The 19,726-nt window shown below is 44.1% G+C and overlaps 2 protein-coding genes across 3 annotated transcripts in view; both read left to right on the top strand.

Moving 5' to 3' along the window:
• Positions 1–645: 645 nt before the first annotated feature.
• LOC127603965 (small integral membrane protein 32-like) lies at positions 646–6,938 on the top strand. Of its 2 annotated transcripts, none has more exons than XM_052070721.1 (3): positions 646–1,208; positions 1,316–1,465; positions 5,614–6,938. In XM_052070721.1, the coding sequence occupies exon 3, from the start codon at positions 5,638–5,640 to the stop codon at positions 5,974–5,976; it is 339 nt and encodes a 112-aa protein (XP_051926681.1). In that variant the 5' UTR covers positions 646–1,208; positions 1,316–1,465; positions 5,614–5,637; the 3' UTR covers positions 5,977–6,938. The 2 variants fall into 2 exon arrangements, with proteins under 2 accessions (XP_051926681.1, XP_051926690.1); XM_052070730.1 differs by having other exon boundaries at positions 646–1,142.
• A 4,616-nt stretch (positions 6,939–11,554) lies between these two features.
• LOC127597872 (protein diaphanous homolog 1) overlaps positions 11,555–19,726 on the top strand; it is a gene marked incomplete at its 3' end in the record, with an annotated part of 31,939 nt that continues 23,767 nt past the window's right edge. The window contains exon 1 of the mRNA XM_052061261.1: positions 11,555–12,368. Within this exon, the coding sequence (XP_051917221.1) occupies positions 12,270–12,368 (99 nt within the window). The remainder of the gene's footprint in view (positions 12,369–19,726) is intronic.

A 19,726-nucleotide genomic window follows, 5' to 3' on the forward strand; every position in this document is an offset into this window, starting at 1 on the left:
CCATAATTCCTGACAACTTTCTCAGCATTTCAAGGCAGAAGTCAAGCTAAATGGCCACAAGAACCAGATGTGACATACACACAGCAAATGCGGGCATTCCTGATTAGGTCCATGCTCCAGTATGTGCGTTTAATCACACACAGCCATTTGCGCCTCCATTGTTTCAAAAATAATAATAGTAGTCATAATAATGCATCACATGGATTTTGCGTCTTTCTGGACACTCAAAGACGCTTTACAATGGAAACATTATGGCCTGTTGGGAATTGAGAAACACTTTGGCACATTGATATTGTTTGAAACAAGGGCTAGCCACTCCATGCTGAAAAGAACAAATCTTCACAACCACACTCATAAGTGCCTTTTGTTTTGAGTCAGTGATGCACGCATAATTTGATGATGTCAAACGGAAAATGGTCTATTGAAAATGGTGATAGGTTAAGACTTGAGACTGTCACGTATTCATAATGGCATTTATGCATGGCCATTTTTTTAGCTCTTGCTTTTAAAAAACTGCTCTTTCACTTTCTCTCTCTCTCTTTCTATCTCTATTCTTTTAATATTTTGTGTTTGCCATTTTTTTGTAAACTGTAATAACAACTCCATGATCACTACAGAACCGAAAACTCACAGCATTCCTCAATGTTTCCTCTCTCCTCACTGCAGTGTGATGCATTCCCTTTCATGGCCCCATTACAAATAGCTCTTTCAACATCCTCTCATTATTTTGGAGAGCGAACAATTTATGTCTACTTTATAACTTTCCTGTGGCACATCCCTGTCAGGTGACACGCCCCCCGGCACAAACGCACCGATCTGCTCTCTCCCCTGAGTCACAGACATGCAGAACATGGCGAAGATATCGGAGCAGTCCTCCTGCTACTCCACGTATTTTTGCTTTATTAATTTCACTGCTCTCCGCGTTCGGACCTCACCGGAGCATTCATCACATCCACGTGTCTCTGGTTGTACAGCCGTTACTGGAGGAGTAAAACGCAGGTTTGGATAGAGGCAAGATTCGGCGTGTCCTTCCTCCGCGCTCCGAATCCTTCACGCGCTCTAAAGCGCATGCTGGCTTGTTGTGATGCACGCTACGACGCACAAGAAGAAATACGCGCGATCACACATAGAAGGAGCTTCAAGTCAGTTCAAGATCACGACTACAATTTTTAATAACCGTAATTCCTACATATTAGTCGGATTCTTTGGTGGTTAATTGTTGCTCCTGAAAGGAACCTGGATTTTGAAGTCCAGTTTGGTAGGTGTCTGTGCGTTTTTCCTTTTAATCCGACGCAGATACATATGGACTGTGCAGAGCGCAGCCGACAAGCAGTCGCACAGCTGCTTTTCCACAACGCGCCCTCGGCGAGGCTTGTCGGCATCCAACAGCGACCCGACAGGAATGCGGAGCCCGGATTTGTCCTATCCACAATCACCTGTGACACTCCCAGCAGTGCGCACCCACGTAAGTCTTTCTCGTGACGATTGTTATTACAGTATTGTTATAATCTAAGTATTGACGACAATGACGTTTCATAAAGAGTAAAGTCACATGGTGTACAAATCTAGGTCATGGTCCTACAGAATTAAACCTAATATTTGATAGCAAAGCCTGGTTTGTCCATAGCAATTGTTATGAAGTTTAACATTGACCTTGAAATACATTTTGTGTCGTTTTAGCCCTTTTCTTAAGGTAACATTGGGTAAAAAAAAAATATAAATACAGTAAACTGATGCTAGCCTTGGAGGGCAATGAACTATAAACTGAAAAAGGTAGAGCCATGTGGGTGCTCCTGCCAATCAGGGGTCAAATTTAACGATAACTTCTTGAAAAGACTACTGACAAATGATATTGTCCTTGTATACCTGCATGCAGCACCTGGATGTAGTTGTTAGCTCATCGACCTCTCGGTTTTGATGTGCCGGCTTGGAATCGTGTGCAGATTTTGCATGTTCCCTCAGTGCTTGTGTGGGGTGTGTCCAATTATCCAGCTTCCTCTCACTTTCCAAAAAGACCAATCGAAATCAGATATTCTCAAAAGTGTGGTAAACTAGGCCTACACCTAGTGATACTTGAGTACCCTCTAGTGGTATGTAAAGAATCACTGAATTAATTGTTGGTCATGTTTCAGTATCTTCAAGATTTTCTCAATCCAGTACAGTACATTTGTTGAGTACAGTTCAGCTGCATTTGAATTAAATTTTACAGTATGTGCATTTACTTTTTTAGAACTGTTTGTTTTCAAATATTTGAGTTTTATTTTCCTATGTTTAAGCACATTGTTGATTTTCAAATGCCGCACAATGTTACAGTTATATTTATTAGACACACATACCATAGGTGAGTAGATGGAAAAAAGAAATTGCATTGTCTAAAAATTTAGGGGGAAAATGCCACCCTTTCTGGGCAGACTCGAGCCCTGCGTTTCAAAACAAAAATGTTTCCCTTCACTTTCTGCTGTCTGTTTCTAGGTGTACTTTGTAATTTGATTTGAACATATCACATTGATGAGTGATAAAGATCCTCAAGTAAACACTGCATTAAAAATGGTCATCTTATTACAGATTAGTCTTGTTTTGATTCTGAGTGTGAAGTTATGCTCAGTTCAGGGGCAGACTCATTCTAGTGGGGCACAGGGTTGCAGTACACCACAAAATCATCCGGCCATCCATTTTGTAATCCGCTTCTCCCAACGAGGATCATGGGCATGCTGGAGCCTATCCCAGCTGACTTCGGGCAGTAGGCGAGAGACACCCTGAACCGGTTGCCAGCCAATTGCAGGGCACTCATATACAAATAACCATTTGTGCTCACATTCACACCTAAGGACAATTCAGAGTGTTCCATTAACCTGCCATGCATGTTTTTGGAATGTGGGAGGAAACCGGAGTACTTGTCTTGTTTCTGATCATACTTAGCCTTACAGCACTAATGTATTTTAACGTGCATGATGATGGTACTTGGAGAGCTCAGTCTTTTTTGATGGTGTAAAACGTTTGAGAATGCTTGTTTATCTGTCCTTGCCCTGCTATTAACTGGTGACCAGGAAAGATGAACCTTGCCCTTACACTTGGGTAGGTTCCAGCATACCTGTGTTGGGTGATTATAATTATATATGATAAGTTATATATCATACTGCAGTATACTGTAGTGGTAAAAACTTTTACGCGTCAATGTGAATGTTTTCTTTTTTCAATTTGAGTGAATACACAATAGGGTGGGTTTCATCATCAGGTACGCTACATTTATAAATATTCAGTATAGTATATCAAAACCACTAGCAAGATTTGATTGTAGTCATGGGCACAGCCAGAAATTCTTCGGTGGGGTGGCTAAGGTGACAGAAAAGCTCAGTGCTGGTAGCCTCGCATGTGTCCATTATTCTTTATCATACCATCCAAGGTTATGGTTACATGAAATAAAACTTGCACATATCCACAACAATCAGCCCATCACGCTCATAATCAAGCAGGGACAGACCTGAGTAAAAAGCAACATAAATGGTAAATGATAAAAATGGTAAAAATGGTAAAAAAATCTCAGACATCAAAAATTTAGTTTTGGAGTGGGGGTGGCCAGGAGTGCCCTCAAACATGGCCATTCATAATAACATGCATGGTGTGGTCGTGACAAATGGTGACAGGGAACGCTTATCCAGTTTCACCAATGCTAACCCAGTATTAAAACAGCCGATGTAAGCCACAGCTGCTCCATGGACCGCAGATTTAAGATTAAAATTAAGATATCCTTTATTTGTCCCGCACTGGGGAAATTTACAGTCTACAGCAGTAAGATTGTGGGTAGAAAGAAGAAAGAAGAAAAACAAACAAACACCGTTCAATTAAGTGCAATATAAATACAAATATGGATAAGGTTGCAGTGCTATTTACAATTGTTTTTCACATCATTTAATTATTATTATTATTTTTTTTTTTATTCAGCAGCCTGACAGCAGTCGGTAGGAACGAGCGGCAGTATCTCTCCTTCTTGCAGTGCGGGTGTAAGAGTCTCTGTCTATCGGGCAGCGGTGTTCAAACTACAGCCATTTGCCCCCCATCGTGCATCTCTTAGCAGCCTGCAGCAAATACATGATGCATTTTCATATGGCCTGTAATCTTATGGTGTGTGGGTGTTGAAGCGGTGGGGGCTTGCAACATTCACATCCCCTTAACTGCTACGACTGTTTCTACTAATACTGTAAATTGGACCTAACAGAGCTTTTCTAGAAATGCAGAGAAACCACTTACAACTAAAATAGAAACAATATTTCACTTCAAAATGTCTCCTCAGGGATCCAGATCATCTTCTTTTCAAGGAGAACAGTAGCCCTGGCATTAAAATTATTGAAAATGTAAGGGTGCACATCAATCATAAATTCACTACAAAAAAGAGCTAAAATAACCATCATACATAATTGCTTGTTTGATTGGTTTTAGTGTGTTCAGTAAAGTCAGATATGTCAAAGTGGCCCTTTAATTTTTCTGTATGCTGCCCTCAGTAAAAAAAGTTTTGACACACCTGGTGTCAGGATTCTATTTTTGTGACTGTGCGGCACGTTGGGTACCCTGCATAGAGGCGGGTTAGACCCAATGCTGATAATTTTACATCCCCAAGACATATCTTCTGCTGCGCCGTACTGCACAACTAGGAGAATGGTCTGCTAAATTGCAAACAGGAAGTGCATGGAAGCCTTGCACTGATATGTAATCAAGGTCATCATCCGAAATCTGAGCCATAACACAGATTCGCTGTCTATGAAAATAGTGTTATTTGTTTGAATGTTAATTTTTTGGAATGGACAATCATTTTAAAGAGTTGAGAAAAGCTTACCGGTACCCGTTGAACAGCAATATTGCTAATTCTGCATTCATGCTGAATCCTCTCAGCTGCTTGAGGTCCCCTCACTCTGTTTCTGTTTACTAGTCTTGTGGCCAGTTGTTGGGAGACAAGGGATTGACAGTTTTTACTTTATTTTCCCAAGATAAGGTTGCTCAAGGTAACAAGTCGGCACGAGGCCGCGGAAGTGTGCCAACTGTGTGTAGCACCATGTGCACTGTAAATGATTGACACTGTGTCGATCTCACATTCTGGTGTTGGTCAGTTTTCCTCAAGCATGGTGGTTTCCGAAAAATAAAATCAGAGGGCAAAAGAAGGCCTTTTTTGATACCATTTTACCCTACTCAAGTTGTATGGACAGTTTTAACAAAAATGACAAAAAAAATTATTTTGGGGAAACTCCCCTCTATAAGTTAATATTGGATTTTTACATCTGTTCACATTTGTACGACAGTTAGAAATGCTGAAATATGACCTTAGACATTGCTTTTACACTTCATAAAACATTGCGTTGGTGACAGTTTAACCATGGGATGAATTATTTCGATTTCATTTGTTGTCTGGGGAAAATTGTTTCAAATGCCAAACAAAGTGGAGGTCTCACAATGTCTCTGAATAAAAGATGTTCCAATGTATATAATGCATGCCTCAATGTTATGGTCTCCAGTGGAATGCTTTGAACAGATCTTCCTGGCACTATCAAAATTTTGCAAAGAGTGGGTCAGGAAGAGAATTTCTAAAAATTACTGTGTTTTTTCCCCCTTTCTTGCAACCAGTCAGCCAGTGAGCCCACATAGGTCATGCTGAGACAGGTCCTCCTCAACTCCACCAGTACCCCGCACCTCGACCTCATGCTCATGGGGCAGTCTTCAACGAGCGCCACCACCTCTGTCAATGGTGGCTTGGTCAGCGTGGCCGCCCTACTGAGACCCACCTCGGGCCGCGGGGGAGGTGGAGGAGGGCTCCGAGATGGCGAGCTCCACAAACCGGACCTGCTCACCTACATCGTTATGTGCCTCCTGCTGTTTCTGCTGGTGCTGATCATTGTCTTCTTCATCAACTGTCAGCTGCGGAACTCTTTCTTCGCCTCCATGCCGTATGACAGGTCCCTGAGAGAGGCCCGGACGTCATACAAGTAGCCTGCAGTGGTGAGACTCTAGCGCTTTACTGGACCATGATTTGGTTCTCCATATGAAGTTGTTGCCTTTCTCATTTAATTTGGACACTGGACTGTGTGGATAGAAATCCAAAATATGAGCACACACAAGATGAGCGAGGTGAAGTTTAAATCAAAAGATCCAACCGTTTTCGCTGTCTGGCATGGAGCAAACTGGTATGTAATGTTTGAAGATTGGGCCAACTGCGGGAGTAGACCCAATTATTGACTTTCCTACTGGGTAATGGTTCTCTGAAAGCTGAAAACAGCTCATATGTTTGCAACAGACTTGGCTTTTATCCTTTTCTTTTGACACATTTTTCTGAATGTCTCTTTTATTCAAGTCTTCTGAGAAGTTAGAAATGACATTGTGGGCGACCTTGATGAGCTTGTATTTGGTTTTTTTTGTAATGCACAAGTGAAAAAGAATATTTTTGGGAGCCTTGGTCGTATTTCATACAGAGATTATGCAGATATGTAGGTAATTACGACACATACCAATTTTCAAGCAAAAACAATTGGGTTAAACAGTGAAATTTTCTATCATCAATGAATGCAGCTTGAAAATGTAATTTCTAAAATATTTCAGTGCATCTCTGTGGGTGATGTCAGATGCATTGAGATCACGTCTCACTGAATTCAGGGTACCTTCATTTGCCCTTAACATGCAAATAGAAAGGTTGGGCCGGTACCATGCACAATTTCCTGTAGTGAAAGAAAAGTTCTGACTTGCCAGAATTCTGGAATTCATCAAGAATAATGTTTTAGCATCGCCTTGAAAGTTCTATTTTTCATGGCAGCTATTATCCTCAGTATGGAAATGTTTGTTTCATGCAATGATATGACTAAATCACATTCCCTATCCTTCTGTAGATTGTACAATAGTGATTAAATGGCAGTCTGCAAGACAACGTTATGACATAAAGATTTTGAAACCCTCTTAAAGTGCAGTCTTTGTGTCATCGGATGAATGAATGCTGGCATTTTTGTTACGGAGGTCACTGCTGTGATTTAATACAGCCGCACAGGTCATCTTTTTGAAAGCCATCTGGCTGCCGGCCGTACCATTTTTTTCAATTTTAATTAACCTTTCCTCAATTCATAGTGTCAGTGTCGTGAGGAAGTAAGACTTGAGGCTGAAGTACAAGACAACTTGTGAGCAATAAACCAAACTGCAGCACCGTCAGCTTCATTACCACCAGTCGTGCTCAAATCCTCTTCAACCTTGTTGTTGGAAACATCTCTCACATACCACAACGGATAAACGAGTCTATCAGTGTAATCCAGTGCAGACCGCTGTGCATATGTTTTTCAGAGGTAAAGCACGTTTGTATTGGACTCCGGGGATTACGTAAAAACAGGAGAAATAGGGTTATTGAATTTCAGAATTCATTGGGGTGGCACGGTGGACGACTCAGGCAAAACATCTCAGTGCACGCACAATAACACACAAACTAAAACAACCAATTATGAGTAACTACATTTAAACAATACATAGGGCCTATTACAGTGGTGGGCAAACTACGGTCCGCGGGCCAGGTCCGGCCCGTTGCTCTTTTTAATCCGGCCCGCCAAAGATTGGTGCACAATTAAAGTTTGATTGCATTCATTTCGTTTGGACTTGTAATTACAGGTATTTCAACACCAAGTGACGCAGTTACTTCAAGTTACAGAGCACAGGGAGGGAGGGGAAGACGAAGAAAGAGGGAGAGAGTAATGACCATGGAAGAGAAAGTGATATGTATCTGATTAAACGAAGCGGGTAACAAAGTACGAAAAATTCAGGAGATGCCTGGAGTCGGACAAACTCAAATCTACGAGACTTTAAAAAACAAGGAAGCGATTCTTACTCAGTCCGATTCTGGCAATTTCCATGCTCAGAGTGAATTGCTTGTGGCTCGAGTAAAGGAACATTTCCTAGAATGGTTTGATTGTTATCATGTTAAAATCTTTCCGCAAACTGGACCGCTAATAAGAGTCGGAGAGCAGTCAAATGTGTAGAGCGTGAAAAACAGGGGGCTCAGTACACATCCTTGAGGAGAACCGGTGCTGAGTAAGATGGTGGAGGAGAATTACATTATTACTGGCATACAGAGACATTGTGCTATCTTCTTTATTTTCTATTTCTTTTTCTAACTTTTGGCCCGGCCCTCCACAATATTTTCTGCTTCTCATTTGGCCCCCCCGGGAAAATAATTGCCCAGCCCTGGCCTATAAGTTCTAGCTTTAAAAGATTCCTCAGGGAGGATACTAATTATTTTTGTAAAGATTTTAATTAACATTAATTTATAATGTGAGAAACCCCATCCATATAGTGTATAGGAAAACTCAGGTTGTGTGCTTGTCACTGCGTATCATGTGTGGTGTACTTGAGGCGAACAGCACAACACGCCAGACTATCATTGTACTGACCTGTGAGAGGCAGCATGGTAGTACAGGGGGAGCCACAATCCAGACTGATAAAAAAATACAAAGATGAAAGCTTAGTAGCAGACAAAAAAAAGTAACTGGTCTAGCTGACAGCTGATCTGTTGACTACATTGTTGTGGCAAACTCTTCTCTTAATGTGGTGAATGACTTGTGAGACACGTTACACAAACACTCAACCTATCCTAACCAGTGGCTCTTTCATTTCATTCGCCTAATTAGCATAATGACCAAAGTCATATTTGCAGTGTTAAAAAAAACAAGAAAATAAGCATTGGTATTTTTTATTCCTTTGGGAACAGTAAGTTCACTTAGGCAACTACTTTTAAACTGTTCTGCTCATGATTTGTGTACAGCAAAAGCACAACCTTCAATATCTTCATTAATTGGTTATCATTTGTATGTGACACGGCCAAACTCGGTGTTAACCCCAGACGTGAGGATGTACGATTGTAAATAATGAACAGCTTTTACATTTATGATTGGCACGTGCGACTATTTTGTCAGCAGATCATGTGGAATTAAACACTGTTAACACATCCCGCAACACTGAAAAGTCACCCAGGGTAAGCTTTAGAGACAACTAAGAACTCATCCTTTGCTGTCATTGATCACATCAGAGGGAAAATGCTCATATTTGGCCCAATTGGGGGGATGTGTGGACCAGGCTGTAGTTAGCACCGCACTGTGGTTACCTTGCAGTTCACAGTTTAACCACTTGGTAGCGCTGGATGGCTTTTTGTTGATTCCTGTGTTTACAAAGAGACAAAGAAGTGAAACAGGCATACAGATTTGATGGTAGACGCCAATGTAATAATTATAATGCATTTAATGGACCTATATATTTTCTTCTAAAGTAATCATTTCAGTAACAGTAACAATGAGAAATTGAACAACTTGTGCAGAATTTGGCTTACACTTGTTATTCAAAGAAAAACACTTTTACGAAATTAACAATGCTCACTTTTGTTTGACATTGTCTGAGACCTCTTTATTTAATATTTTATTGACTGTTGTGGATATGGTCTGCAGTGATGCAGACCTGTAATGGGTCACGCTGAGAGCTGTTTGTATCCTGGTTACATTATTTTGCAATAATACACGCTTAGCGATTATGCAGTAAGTCTATATATACTATTTGCAACTGTAAGTATAATTTGAAATAGTAAAAGTTCATCAAAATTGAATGTTATAATATTTGTAAATGTTGTGTTAGTGGGCGGCCCGGCAGTCCAGTGGTTAGCACGTCGGCTTCACAGTGCACAGGTACCGGGTTCGATTCCAGCTCCGGCCACCCTGTGTGGAGTTTGCATGTTCTCCCCGGGTCTGCGTGGGTTTTCTCCGGGTGCTCCGGTTTCCTCCCACGTTTCAAAAACATGCATGGTAGGCTGATTGGACGCTCTAAATTGTCCCTAGGTGTGAATGTGAGCGTGGATGGTTGTTCGTCTCTGTGTGCCCTGCGATTGGCTGGCAACTGATCCAGGGTGTCCCCCGCCTACTGCCCGAAGACGGCTGGGATAGGCTCCACCACCCCCCGCGACCCTAGTGAGGATTAAGCGGTTCAGAAAATGGATGGATGGATGGATGTTGTGTTAGTTGATGGGCGACTGGTTGGCATGTCGGCCTCACAGTGGAGAGGTGCGCAGGGGTTCGATTCCGGCTCCAACCTCCCTGTGTGGGTTTGCATGTTCTCCCCATGCCTGCGTGAGTTTTCTCTGTGTACTCCGGTTTCCTCCCACATTCCAAAAACATGCATGGCAGGATAATAGAACACTCTAAATTGTTTCTAGGTGTGAGCGTGAGCGCGGATGGTTACGCGTGCCTTGCGATTGGGTGCCAACTGGTTCAGGGTGTCTGCCTGAAGACAGCTGGGATAGGCTCCAGCACACCCCCCGGCCCTTGTGAGGATAAGCGGATCAGGAAATGGATGCGTAGATGGATGTTAGTTGATATGACAGCGCATCTAATGCCCAGTAACATCGTGCCACTAGACTGTAGAAAGATAAAACAATATATTGAACGATATATACGCATACAGACACGTAATTGAGCTAAACACTTAACCTCCATATTCTAGGGTGATCGTTAACAAAAATGTTAAATGTGTACATAGGTTGGTTAGATACTTTCCTCTTCACACCTGATCTCGCACTATAGATTAATGTGCTGTGGAGCAGTGGTTGATATTTATGCTGCATTTGACAACGTTTGGAAATCATTTCCGAACTCAAAGCGTTTAATCGAGAGGCAAATGTAAACAACGAAGATGGCTGGTTCTGATTAATTGTTGTTCAGGTTCATCACAACTCATTTTGACCTCAGGCTAACCTTTTTCATGATCACTTTTATTTATATAAAGGAATATTTTATCTTCAAAGCATTTCAGTCATTTCACCACATAACTTCATGCACGGAGATAACGGCATATCTTCACACAGTCATTGCAGATCACTTTGTGTTATGTGACGCTACGTCAAATAACTACACTTTTTTAATCATGTACAAATACAGATAAATATGAGTAAATCATCTTGTGAATTGTGTTTTGCCATTCGCGGTCTGTGTCTCCATGGGTTCCCCATTGCCGCGTGACGTCACAGTGAAGTCGGTCAGTGAATTCAGGGTCACCCCCGAGGGGGGGGCTCCAGACTTTCCAACTCGGCCCTGCTCGCGTGCATTTTAACTCTTCGGAAGTGAGGAAAATTCGATTTGACACTTTCCTCGATAGCATCATGAAGTTATGGTATCAAATTGTCCCTGGTTCAAATGTTGGCACGTCACCGGCCTGTGTGTCGTGTTTGCATCCTATGCTTGTGTCGGTTGTCATTGCACGCATACCAAACACATGTATGTCAGATTAACTGAACACGCCTAAAGTCTCGGTCTTACTTTTTAAGCAATATCCAATGGAAACTTTAAGGCGTCAGGATTTGTTAAAACAAGTCGTTCAGGGGGCGTGGTTTTAGCGTTTCAGATTTTTCAAAAACTGATACCTTTTTAAAGGGAATTATAATTATTGCTAGGAGTTTGGGTCGGAAAAACAGCCCATAAGTAGTCTGAAAAGTTTCTATATCTAGCCAAGTGCAAGCAGTACATCAGGAAGCAGTTCAGGTGTAGTCCGATGCTGCCCCCGCCCCCAAACCGCTTAAGGGCGATTGTTAGAAGAAAGTACAGGAAGACGACTGGCTCGGTGTTGAAGTCCTGCCTTCGCTGCTGTCATGCCGGAATTGAAAAGCTGACTTGACGAGTAGCAGGCATGAAAAATCCAGTGGAAGCCTCAGTAGTGCCAGGGCAACATTGACGATGCACCCCTGTCGTCTGAATCAATCTGCTAAAAGTGGATTTTCAGTCGGGAGTTTAACTAGTGTAGCCTAGCTAAAGCTAACGCTAGCTACGTTCGCTTCAAACTTTGGTAAACACAACTCAATTCGTATTAACTTGTGTTGACGTTACACGCGGATGCCGGTGGCTGAAGTCGTGGTTTGTATTTTTAAAGGATATTGGAATGCATATTCTGGGTACGTCCCGACGACGACTCGCAGCACTTTGAATTTCCCTCCTTCTGGAAGACAGACAGAGGGCTTAGCGAAGAATTCACTCGGCGAGTTTGGCTCCGGACCAGATCATTCGCAACTGTGTGCTAATTGTGGCTAGTTATCCATCCGTCGGACCAACCTGGACTCGAGGAGATTATAATCATTGTTTTGACTTGGCCCCTATTGTTTTGGTAATTCGTCAGACCAGTCTTTTGCTTTGAGTGTTTTTTTCTTTTTTTTGCGTCAACGAGATTACCTCCACGCGGAGACTATTTTGACTCCGAGTTGAAAGAAAAGGATTAACTTTACAACTATGGACCCACACACGGGATACGCTGCCTCGGCTCCTGCTCCCAAGAAAGACAAGAAGTCAAAGAAGGGCTATGAAGATGGAGAGGGCAAAAAGAAATTTGTGAGTATCCCATTAGCGTCATTTGCTGGCAAATCACATTGTGTTTGGTTCATAGCTTCTCGGCTCATGTCGCTTGCTTCAATTCGCGTTTTAAGTGAAACTACAAAGCCATCAAGCGTTCAACCTCCAATTGCGTTTATGTATGAACGTACAAACCAGCTCTGTTTGTGCTTTGACACGTTGTCCTATTTCTCAAAAGTATCATACCAGAGGAAGTGTCAAAATAGAAGGAAGTACCTGCCCCCTTCTTCGCACATTTCACCCAGTTCTTTCACTTCAACACATGAATGCTGTATACTGTGTGTGTGTGCGTGCGTGCGTGTGTCTGTCTGTGTTTTATCAAAAAGCTTCACTTGAGTGTTTTTGGCCTCTATTTACTCTATAATCAATGTCGCATATTGAGTGCTGTTGTAACTGAGTTTACCGTGACAAGGTTAGCCCATTGATTCCCCCCTCATTGCCTCATGTGGAGTTAGTATGTGATTCACCCTACATTGGCGTACTGGTGCCTGTTACCAGCCAAGTCTCACTCGTGTTGCATAACTCAGCTCCTTAGTCACGTCTAGCAACAGGTGAAAAGTGATAGCACGAACACACTGACAAATCAGTAACCATGGTGGAGCAACTGGCGTCTCGTGGTCATTCAGTAAATAGTAGAAGCACATATCCATGTTGCAATTAAGTAGTACTCCCCCTAAATATTTTAATATGAGTCACCCTGCCCGGTAGTCTTCCACACATTTTGTTTTGTGCCTGTTTAGTGTAAATGATTCATTAGTTTACTTTTTTTAATTCAGAATTTCCATTCTAATATAAAAAGGTGAGCGAGCTACATACATCACAGAATGTTTTAGGAATGCCAATGTGTGCATATTTTTCATAGAAGTATGAGTAAACATGAGTCATAGACAGAAATCAGTTTTGCCCAGAGCTAACAGAGTACACCAGTCTGTTTTTGTATGATTACAGTGCCCTCCATAGACTTGATTTGTTCTTGACGCCAGCACTCTATTTTAATCTGTTCTGACACAATTGTTATTATGCAACACACACCAGATTTAATCTTGAACTGGAAAAGTTTGGAGAAACACTGTTTAAAATAATCCAACTAAGTCATTATATTAAACAATATTGGCCTACAGTGAGGAACTTTGCTGTCAAATTTAAACACTCAAAAGTGCTCTTCTTCCCTCTATTTCAGGGGTGGCCAACCCGCGGTTCTTTGGCTGGTTCAATGCGTCTTCCCGGGTGGGAAAAAATTATGTTTGCTTGTGTCTTTAGCTTTCGTTCATTTTCAGCCCGTTCCAACTGTTGCTCATCGTGGCGTGCGTGCATATGTGCGTGAGAGCACCGGAGGGCACCCGTGCGCGTGTGTGTGTGCGCGTGTGCGTGTGTGTATGCTTGCATGTGCGCGATGGGTCGCTTCGAAAGTCTATCGTTAGGGAAAAAAGTCCGCGCACGTGGGTGTGTGTGTGTGTGTGCGCGCGTGCGAAGAAGGGTATGATGTGGCTCTTTGCAGTAACACAGTCAAAAAATTGGCTTTTAGCCTCTGACTGGTTGGCCACCCCTGCTCTATTTGTTCAGATATAGAATAGAAAATAATGGAAATTTAATTACCGGTAGTCAGTTGACTGTCATAAATTTTTAAACATTTATAACCACCATAAAAATGTAATAACAAATTAACAGATACTTAAACTCCTCCACTTGGGGCAAGATCTCCCCCCCGACCCGGAGGGGGCACTCCACCCTTTTCCGACTGAGGACCATGGTTTCAGATTTGGAGGTGCTGATTTTCATCCCAACCGCTTCACACTCGGCTGCGAAACGCTCCAGTGAGAGTTGGAGAGCCCTGTTTGAAGGAGCCAACAGCACCACATCATCTGCAAAAAGCAGGGATGCAATACTGAGGCCACCAAAACGGACCCCCTCAACGCTTCGGCTGCGCCTAGAGATTCTGTCCATGAAGGTTATGAACAGAATCGGTGACAAAGGGCAGCCTTGGCGGAGTCCTACCCTCACTGGAAACGATTCCGACTTACTGCCGGCAATGCGAACCAAACTCTGACATCGGTGGTATAGTGACCGAACAGCCCGTATCAGGGGGTTCGGTACTCCATACCCACGAAGCACCCCCCACAGAACTCCCCGAGGGACACGGTCAAACGCCTTCTCCAAGTCCACAAAACACATGTAGACTGGTTGGGCGAATTCCCACATACCCTCGAGGACCCTGCTAAGGGTGTAGAGCTGGTCCACTGTTCCACGGCCGGGACGAAAACCACACTGCTCCTCCTCAATCTGAGGCTCGACTTCCTGACGGACCCTCCTCTCCAGCACCCCTGAATAGACCTTACCCGGGAGGCTGAGGAGTGTGATCCCTCTGTAGTTTGAACACACCCTCCGGTCCCCCTTTTTAAAAAGAGGGACGACCACCCCGGTCTGCCAATCCAGAGGCACTCTCCCCGTTGACCACGCGATGTTGCAGAGGCGTGTCAACCAGGACAGCCCCACAACATCCAGAACCTTGACGAACTCCGGGCGGATCTCATCCACCCCTGGGGCCTTGCCACCGAGGAGCTTTTTAACCACATCGGTGACTTCAACCACAGAGATAGGAGAGCCCACCTCAGAGTCCCCAGGCTCTGCTTCCTCCAAGGAAGGCATGTTGGTGGAGTTGAGGAGGTCTTCGAAGTAGTCTGCCCACCGGTTCACAACGTCCCGAGTCGAAGTCAGCAGCCCCCCATCCCCACTGTACACAGTGTTAGTGGTGCACTGCTTCCCCCTCCCGAGACGTCGGATGATGGACCAGAATTTCCTCGAAGCCGTCCGGAAGTCGGCTGCCTCTGGGGTCCCACAGGCCATAAAGGCTCGATAAGACTCCTTCTTCAGCTTGACGGCATCCCTTACTGCTGGTGTCCACCAGCGAGTACGAGGGTTGCCGCCACGACAGGCACCAACCACCTTACGGCCACAACTCAGATTGGCCGCCTCAACAATAGAGGCACGGAATATGGTCCACTCTGACTCAATGTCCCCCGTCTCCCCTGGAACATGGGAAAAGCTCTGTCGGAGGTGGGAGTTGAAACTCCTTCTGACAGGGGATTCAGCCAGACGCTCCCAACAAACCCTCACAATACGTTTGGGTCTGCCAGGACGGACCGGCATCTTCCCCCACATTCGGAGCCTACTCACCACCAGGTGGTGATCAGTTGACAGCTCCGCCCCTCTCTTCACCCGAGTGTCCAGAACATGCGGCCGCAAATCCGACGACACGACCACACGGTCAATCATCGAACTACGGCCTAGGGTGTCCTGGTGCCAAGTGCACATGTGGACACCCTTCTGTTTGAACAAGGTGTTCGTTATGGACAGTCCGTGACGAGCACAGAAGTCCAATAACAAAACACCACTCGAGTTCTGATCGGGGGGGCCGTTCCTCCCAATCACGCCCCTCCAGGTCTCACTGTCATTGCCCACGTGAGCATTGAAGGCCCCCCAGTAGAACAAGGGAGTCCCCAGCAGGAGTACTCTCCAGCACACCCTCCAAGGACTTCAAAAAGGGTAGGTATGCTGAGCTGCTGTTTGGTGCATATGCACAAAAAACAGTCAGGACCCGTCCCCCCCACCCGCAGGCGGAGGGATGCAACCCTCTCGTCCACCGGTGTGAACCCCAATGTACAGGCACTGAGCCGGGGGGCAATAAGTATGCCCAAACCTGCTCTGCGCCTCTCACCAGAGTGAAAGCGAGTCCAACCCCTCTCGAGCGGCCTGGTACCAGAACCTAGGCTGTGTGTGGAGGCAAGTCCGACTATATCCAGTTGGAACTTCTCTGCCTCACACACCAGTTCGGGCTCCTTCCCTGCCAGAGAGGTGACATTCCATGTCCCAAGAGCTAGCTTCTGCAGCCGAGGATCGGACCGCCAGGGTCCCCGCCTTTGGCTGCCGCCCAGCTCGCATTGCACCCGACCCCTTTGACCCCTCCCACGGGTGGTGAGACCATGAGAAGGGGGACCCACGTTGCCTCTTCGGGCTGAGCCCGGCCGGGCCCCATGGGTGTAGGCCCGGCCACCAGGCGCTCGCCAACGAGCCCCACCTCCAGGCCTGGCTCCAGAGGGGGGCCCCGGTGACCCGCGTCCTGGCAAGGGAAACTGAGTACCATCGATTTTATTTTTCATAAGGGGCTTTTGTGAGCTGTGCTTTGTCTGGTCCCTCACCTAACAAGAGATTCTTGTTCACGAGTGAGGGCAGGAGGGAGCGAGAGATCGACAGGCGGATCGGTGCAGCGTCTGCTGTGATGCGGACGTTGTATCGGTCTGTCGTGGTGAAGAAGGAGCTGAGCCAAAGGGCGAAGCTCTCAATTTACCGGTCGATCTACGTTTCAACCCTCATCTATGGTCACGAGCTATGGGTCGTGACCGAAAGAACGAGATCCCGGATACAAGCGGCCGAAATGAGTTTTCTCCGCAGGGTGTCCGGGCTCTCCCTTAGAGATAAGGTGAGAAGCTCGGTCATTCGGGAGGGGCTCCGAGTCGAGCCGCTTCTTCTCCACATCGAGAGGAGCCAAATGAGGTGGCTTGGGCATCTGATTCGGATGCCTCCTGAACTCCTCCCTGGTGAGGTGTTCCGGGCATGTCCCACCGGGAGGAGACCCAGAGGAAGACCCAGGACACGCTGGAGAGACTATGTCACCCAGCTGGCCTGGGAACGCCTCGGGATCCCCCGGGGAGAGCTGGAAGAAGTAGCTTGGGAGAGGGAAGTCTGGGCTTTCCTGCTAAAGCTGTTGCCCCCGCGACCCGGCCCCAGATAAGCGGTAGAAGATGGATGGATGGATGGATGGATGGAAATTAACAGATGTATAATGAAACTTGAAGGACAGTACCTTTGCATCCTCACACTTTTAACTGTGGTATGTGACAATCATGTGGATGGAGGATTACAACGTGATATTTGACCATAGAGTGTTGGATCAACTCGCCAGAGTTTACATAGAAAAAAAAAAGCTGTGTGACAGTTCCAACCAACCAACCAGCCCACCATGTTTCTACATGAAAAGTACTTTAAAATATGGCTGTGTTGTATTGTGTGCAACATGGAGCATGTGGCTCATCTCCACAATAAGTGGCAACCTCTTGTCAAGCATAAAATCTTGCCAGTATGTGCCTTCATACAACAGTGCAACCACTTCCTAGGGGAACAACCTCAGCAAAAGCCTAATTTAACGGAATGACTCAACAAGTCCTAATGAGAAGGTCTTGAGAAAATGTAGTTATCTCCCTCTGTCTTGATAGATACAGGTATATTTTTTCAATTCTCAAACCACACTCACTGCTCTGTGAGGCTTGAGCTGATGTTGTGTATTTGGTGCATTTCAGTTGCTGAGTCTTAAAAAAAGAGTGTCGTTTTAAAGATGGAACACTAAGGCTAGACAATTAGATGAAATTTACATGTGATTTCAAATTTTGTATTAACACAATCATAAAAACATAATAAAAAAAAGATTGTAGAAACGAAAGGAAAAAAATATAGTATGCACTGCGACTCGCAGTTCCGAGTTTCCTGAGTGCAACATATTTATAGCTACTCTGCCTGAGCATCATCCTGGTATCCCATTTGCTAAGAGGGACCTCTACCGTATGAGTCTGTGTGTTTAGATGGATATATATGTCTATGCAGTGTCCTCATCATTCGCCCCTCGGGCCATGAGGCGTTCCGTTCAGTTTTACGTAAATGTGAATCACCCAGAAAAAGTGTTCACCAGTCAGGCGATAGCTCACTATGCTGATGTTTGCCTTGGACATTTATGGATTATTAAAAGCCGACAAAAGCAAACATCCTCGGGTCAGTTCTTTACAAAATGCCAGGCAAAAACCACTTCTGAGAGAGAACATGAACTAAAAAGGGGGAAAAACGATGAGGACGCATTTAAAAGTTAAATGACCATCATTTTTATGCTTTACTCAATTTTTGGTTGAATACATTATACACAACTCTCATTTATTGTGCAATAATTTAATTCTAACATGTATTTGTTATACATATTTTCATGCATTTTTATGCTTTAGAAAACATTTATGTCTGAATTTTGGGGGGTGGGGTGATGGAACAGATTCGGGCATTTACCTGGAAAACGCGTCTTGACTTACAAAATGTTCTAGTTAAGAAATTTCTTCCAGAACCAATTAATTTCATAAGTAGAGGTACCATTGTAATTGAATTGTAGCCCCTGAATCATAATTGAATCGTAAAATGCCTCAACATTCCCAACCCTATTAATTGAATGCAAAATATTGAAATAAATAAATAATCATGTTCATCGCAATTTCAATATCAGTCCAAATAATCTGGATTCTTTTTCACACTTTCGGCCAGCATTACGGAATACAGTTTTGCTGATAGAAATGGAAGAATATTTGGAGAGGAGGGAAGTCCAGCCTCCCATTTTCTTTTTCAAGCTCTACTCGCATTTTAACAGCATGAGCACATTCTAAGATGCTTAGTGTCTAATTTCTGTTCCCTCATCTGACTTTATTACTCGCAGAATAGGATGCATACTACAGATCATCATTATTGTGATTTATTAGGCTGTCAAGCTTGCAGCAGCATCAAAGGGTGCTCTTTATAGGGTAGATAAATATTGAATGGCCATTTATGTTTTACTTAGGTCTGCCTTGTTCCTGCGTTATTATTCGACAAAGGTCAACAAGGTGGGGAAAAAGGCATTTGCTTTGGTTTATGCTGATCCTGTGTACCTTATCAATGTAAACATATCTTGAGATATAAATGTTGAAACTGCAAAAGAAGAAATGTGATTCGGTGCCAGCCTTCAGCGAAAAAGTAGGCATGCCTGATAACTGTCAGACAGATAATTCGACCGATATGGGGCGGGGCATGTCACATTAATCGGTCCGATACTACACAAAATTAGAGCAATATTAAAAACTGCCTCAAATCCAAAAATGTTGGTCTGGATCCTGTCACTTAAAGTGCATGCTGCATGATGTTGGAAGTCATTTGGTGCCGCTCCACACTGCATTTCATTTCCCCACTCGACTTTATTGGTGCGCGCGACTTAAGAAGTAACAGTGCGTGTCGGAGGGCACCTGTCTTTAAACGAAGGAGGAAAAAAACTAAGCCATTGGTTGGCTTTAGTTTGGCTAGAGCATCTTATCTGAACAGCTTTTGTTTCCTTAAACGTCACAAGACCTTGGAGCATTTAAAAATGTCTGGCACAGCTTGGAATTTGTTGTGTCCAACCTCTGAACATAGCTTTCCAAACTATTAATAGGTACTGATAAGCATCAGAGCTTTTGAGATTGCTCATCACCTTATTGTGATGATGTGACAAGAACTTTGAA

The sequence above is a fragment of the Hippocampus zosterae genome, chromosome 1, assembly GCF_025434085.1.
Source record: "Hippocampus zosterae strain Florida chromosome 1, ASM2543408v3, whole genome shotgun sequence".
Lineage (NCBI taxonomy): Eukaryota > Metazoa > Chordata > Actinopteri > Syngnathiformes > Syngnathidae > Hippocampus > Hippocampus zosterae.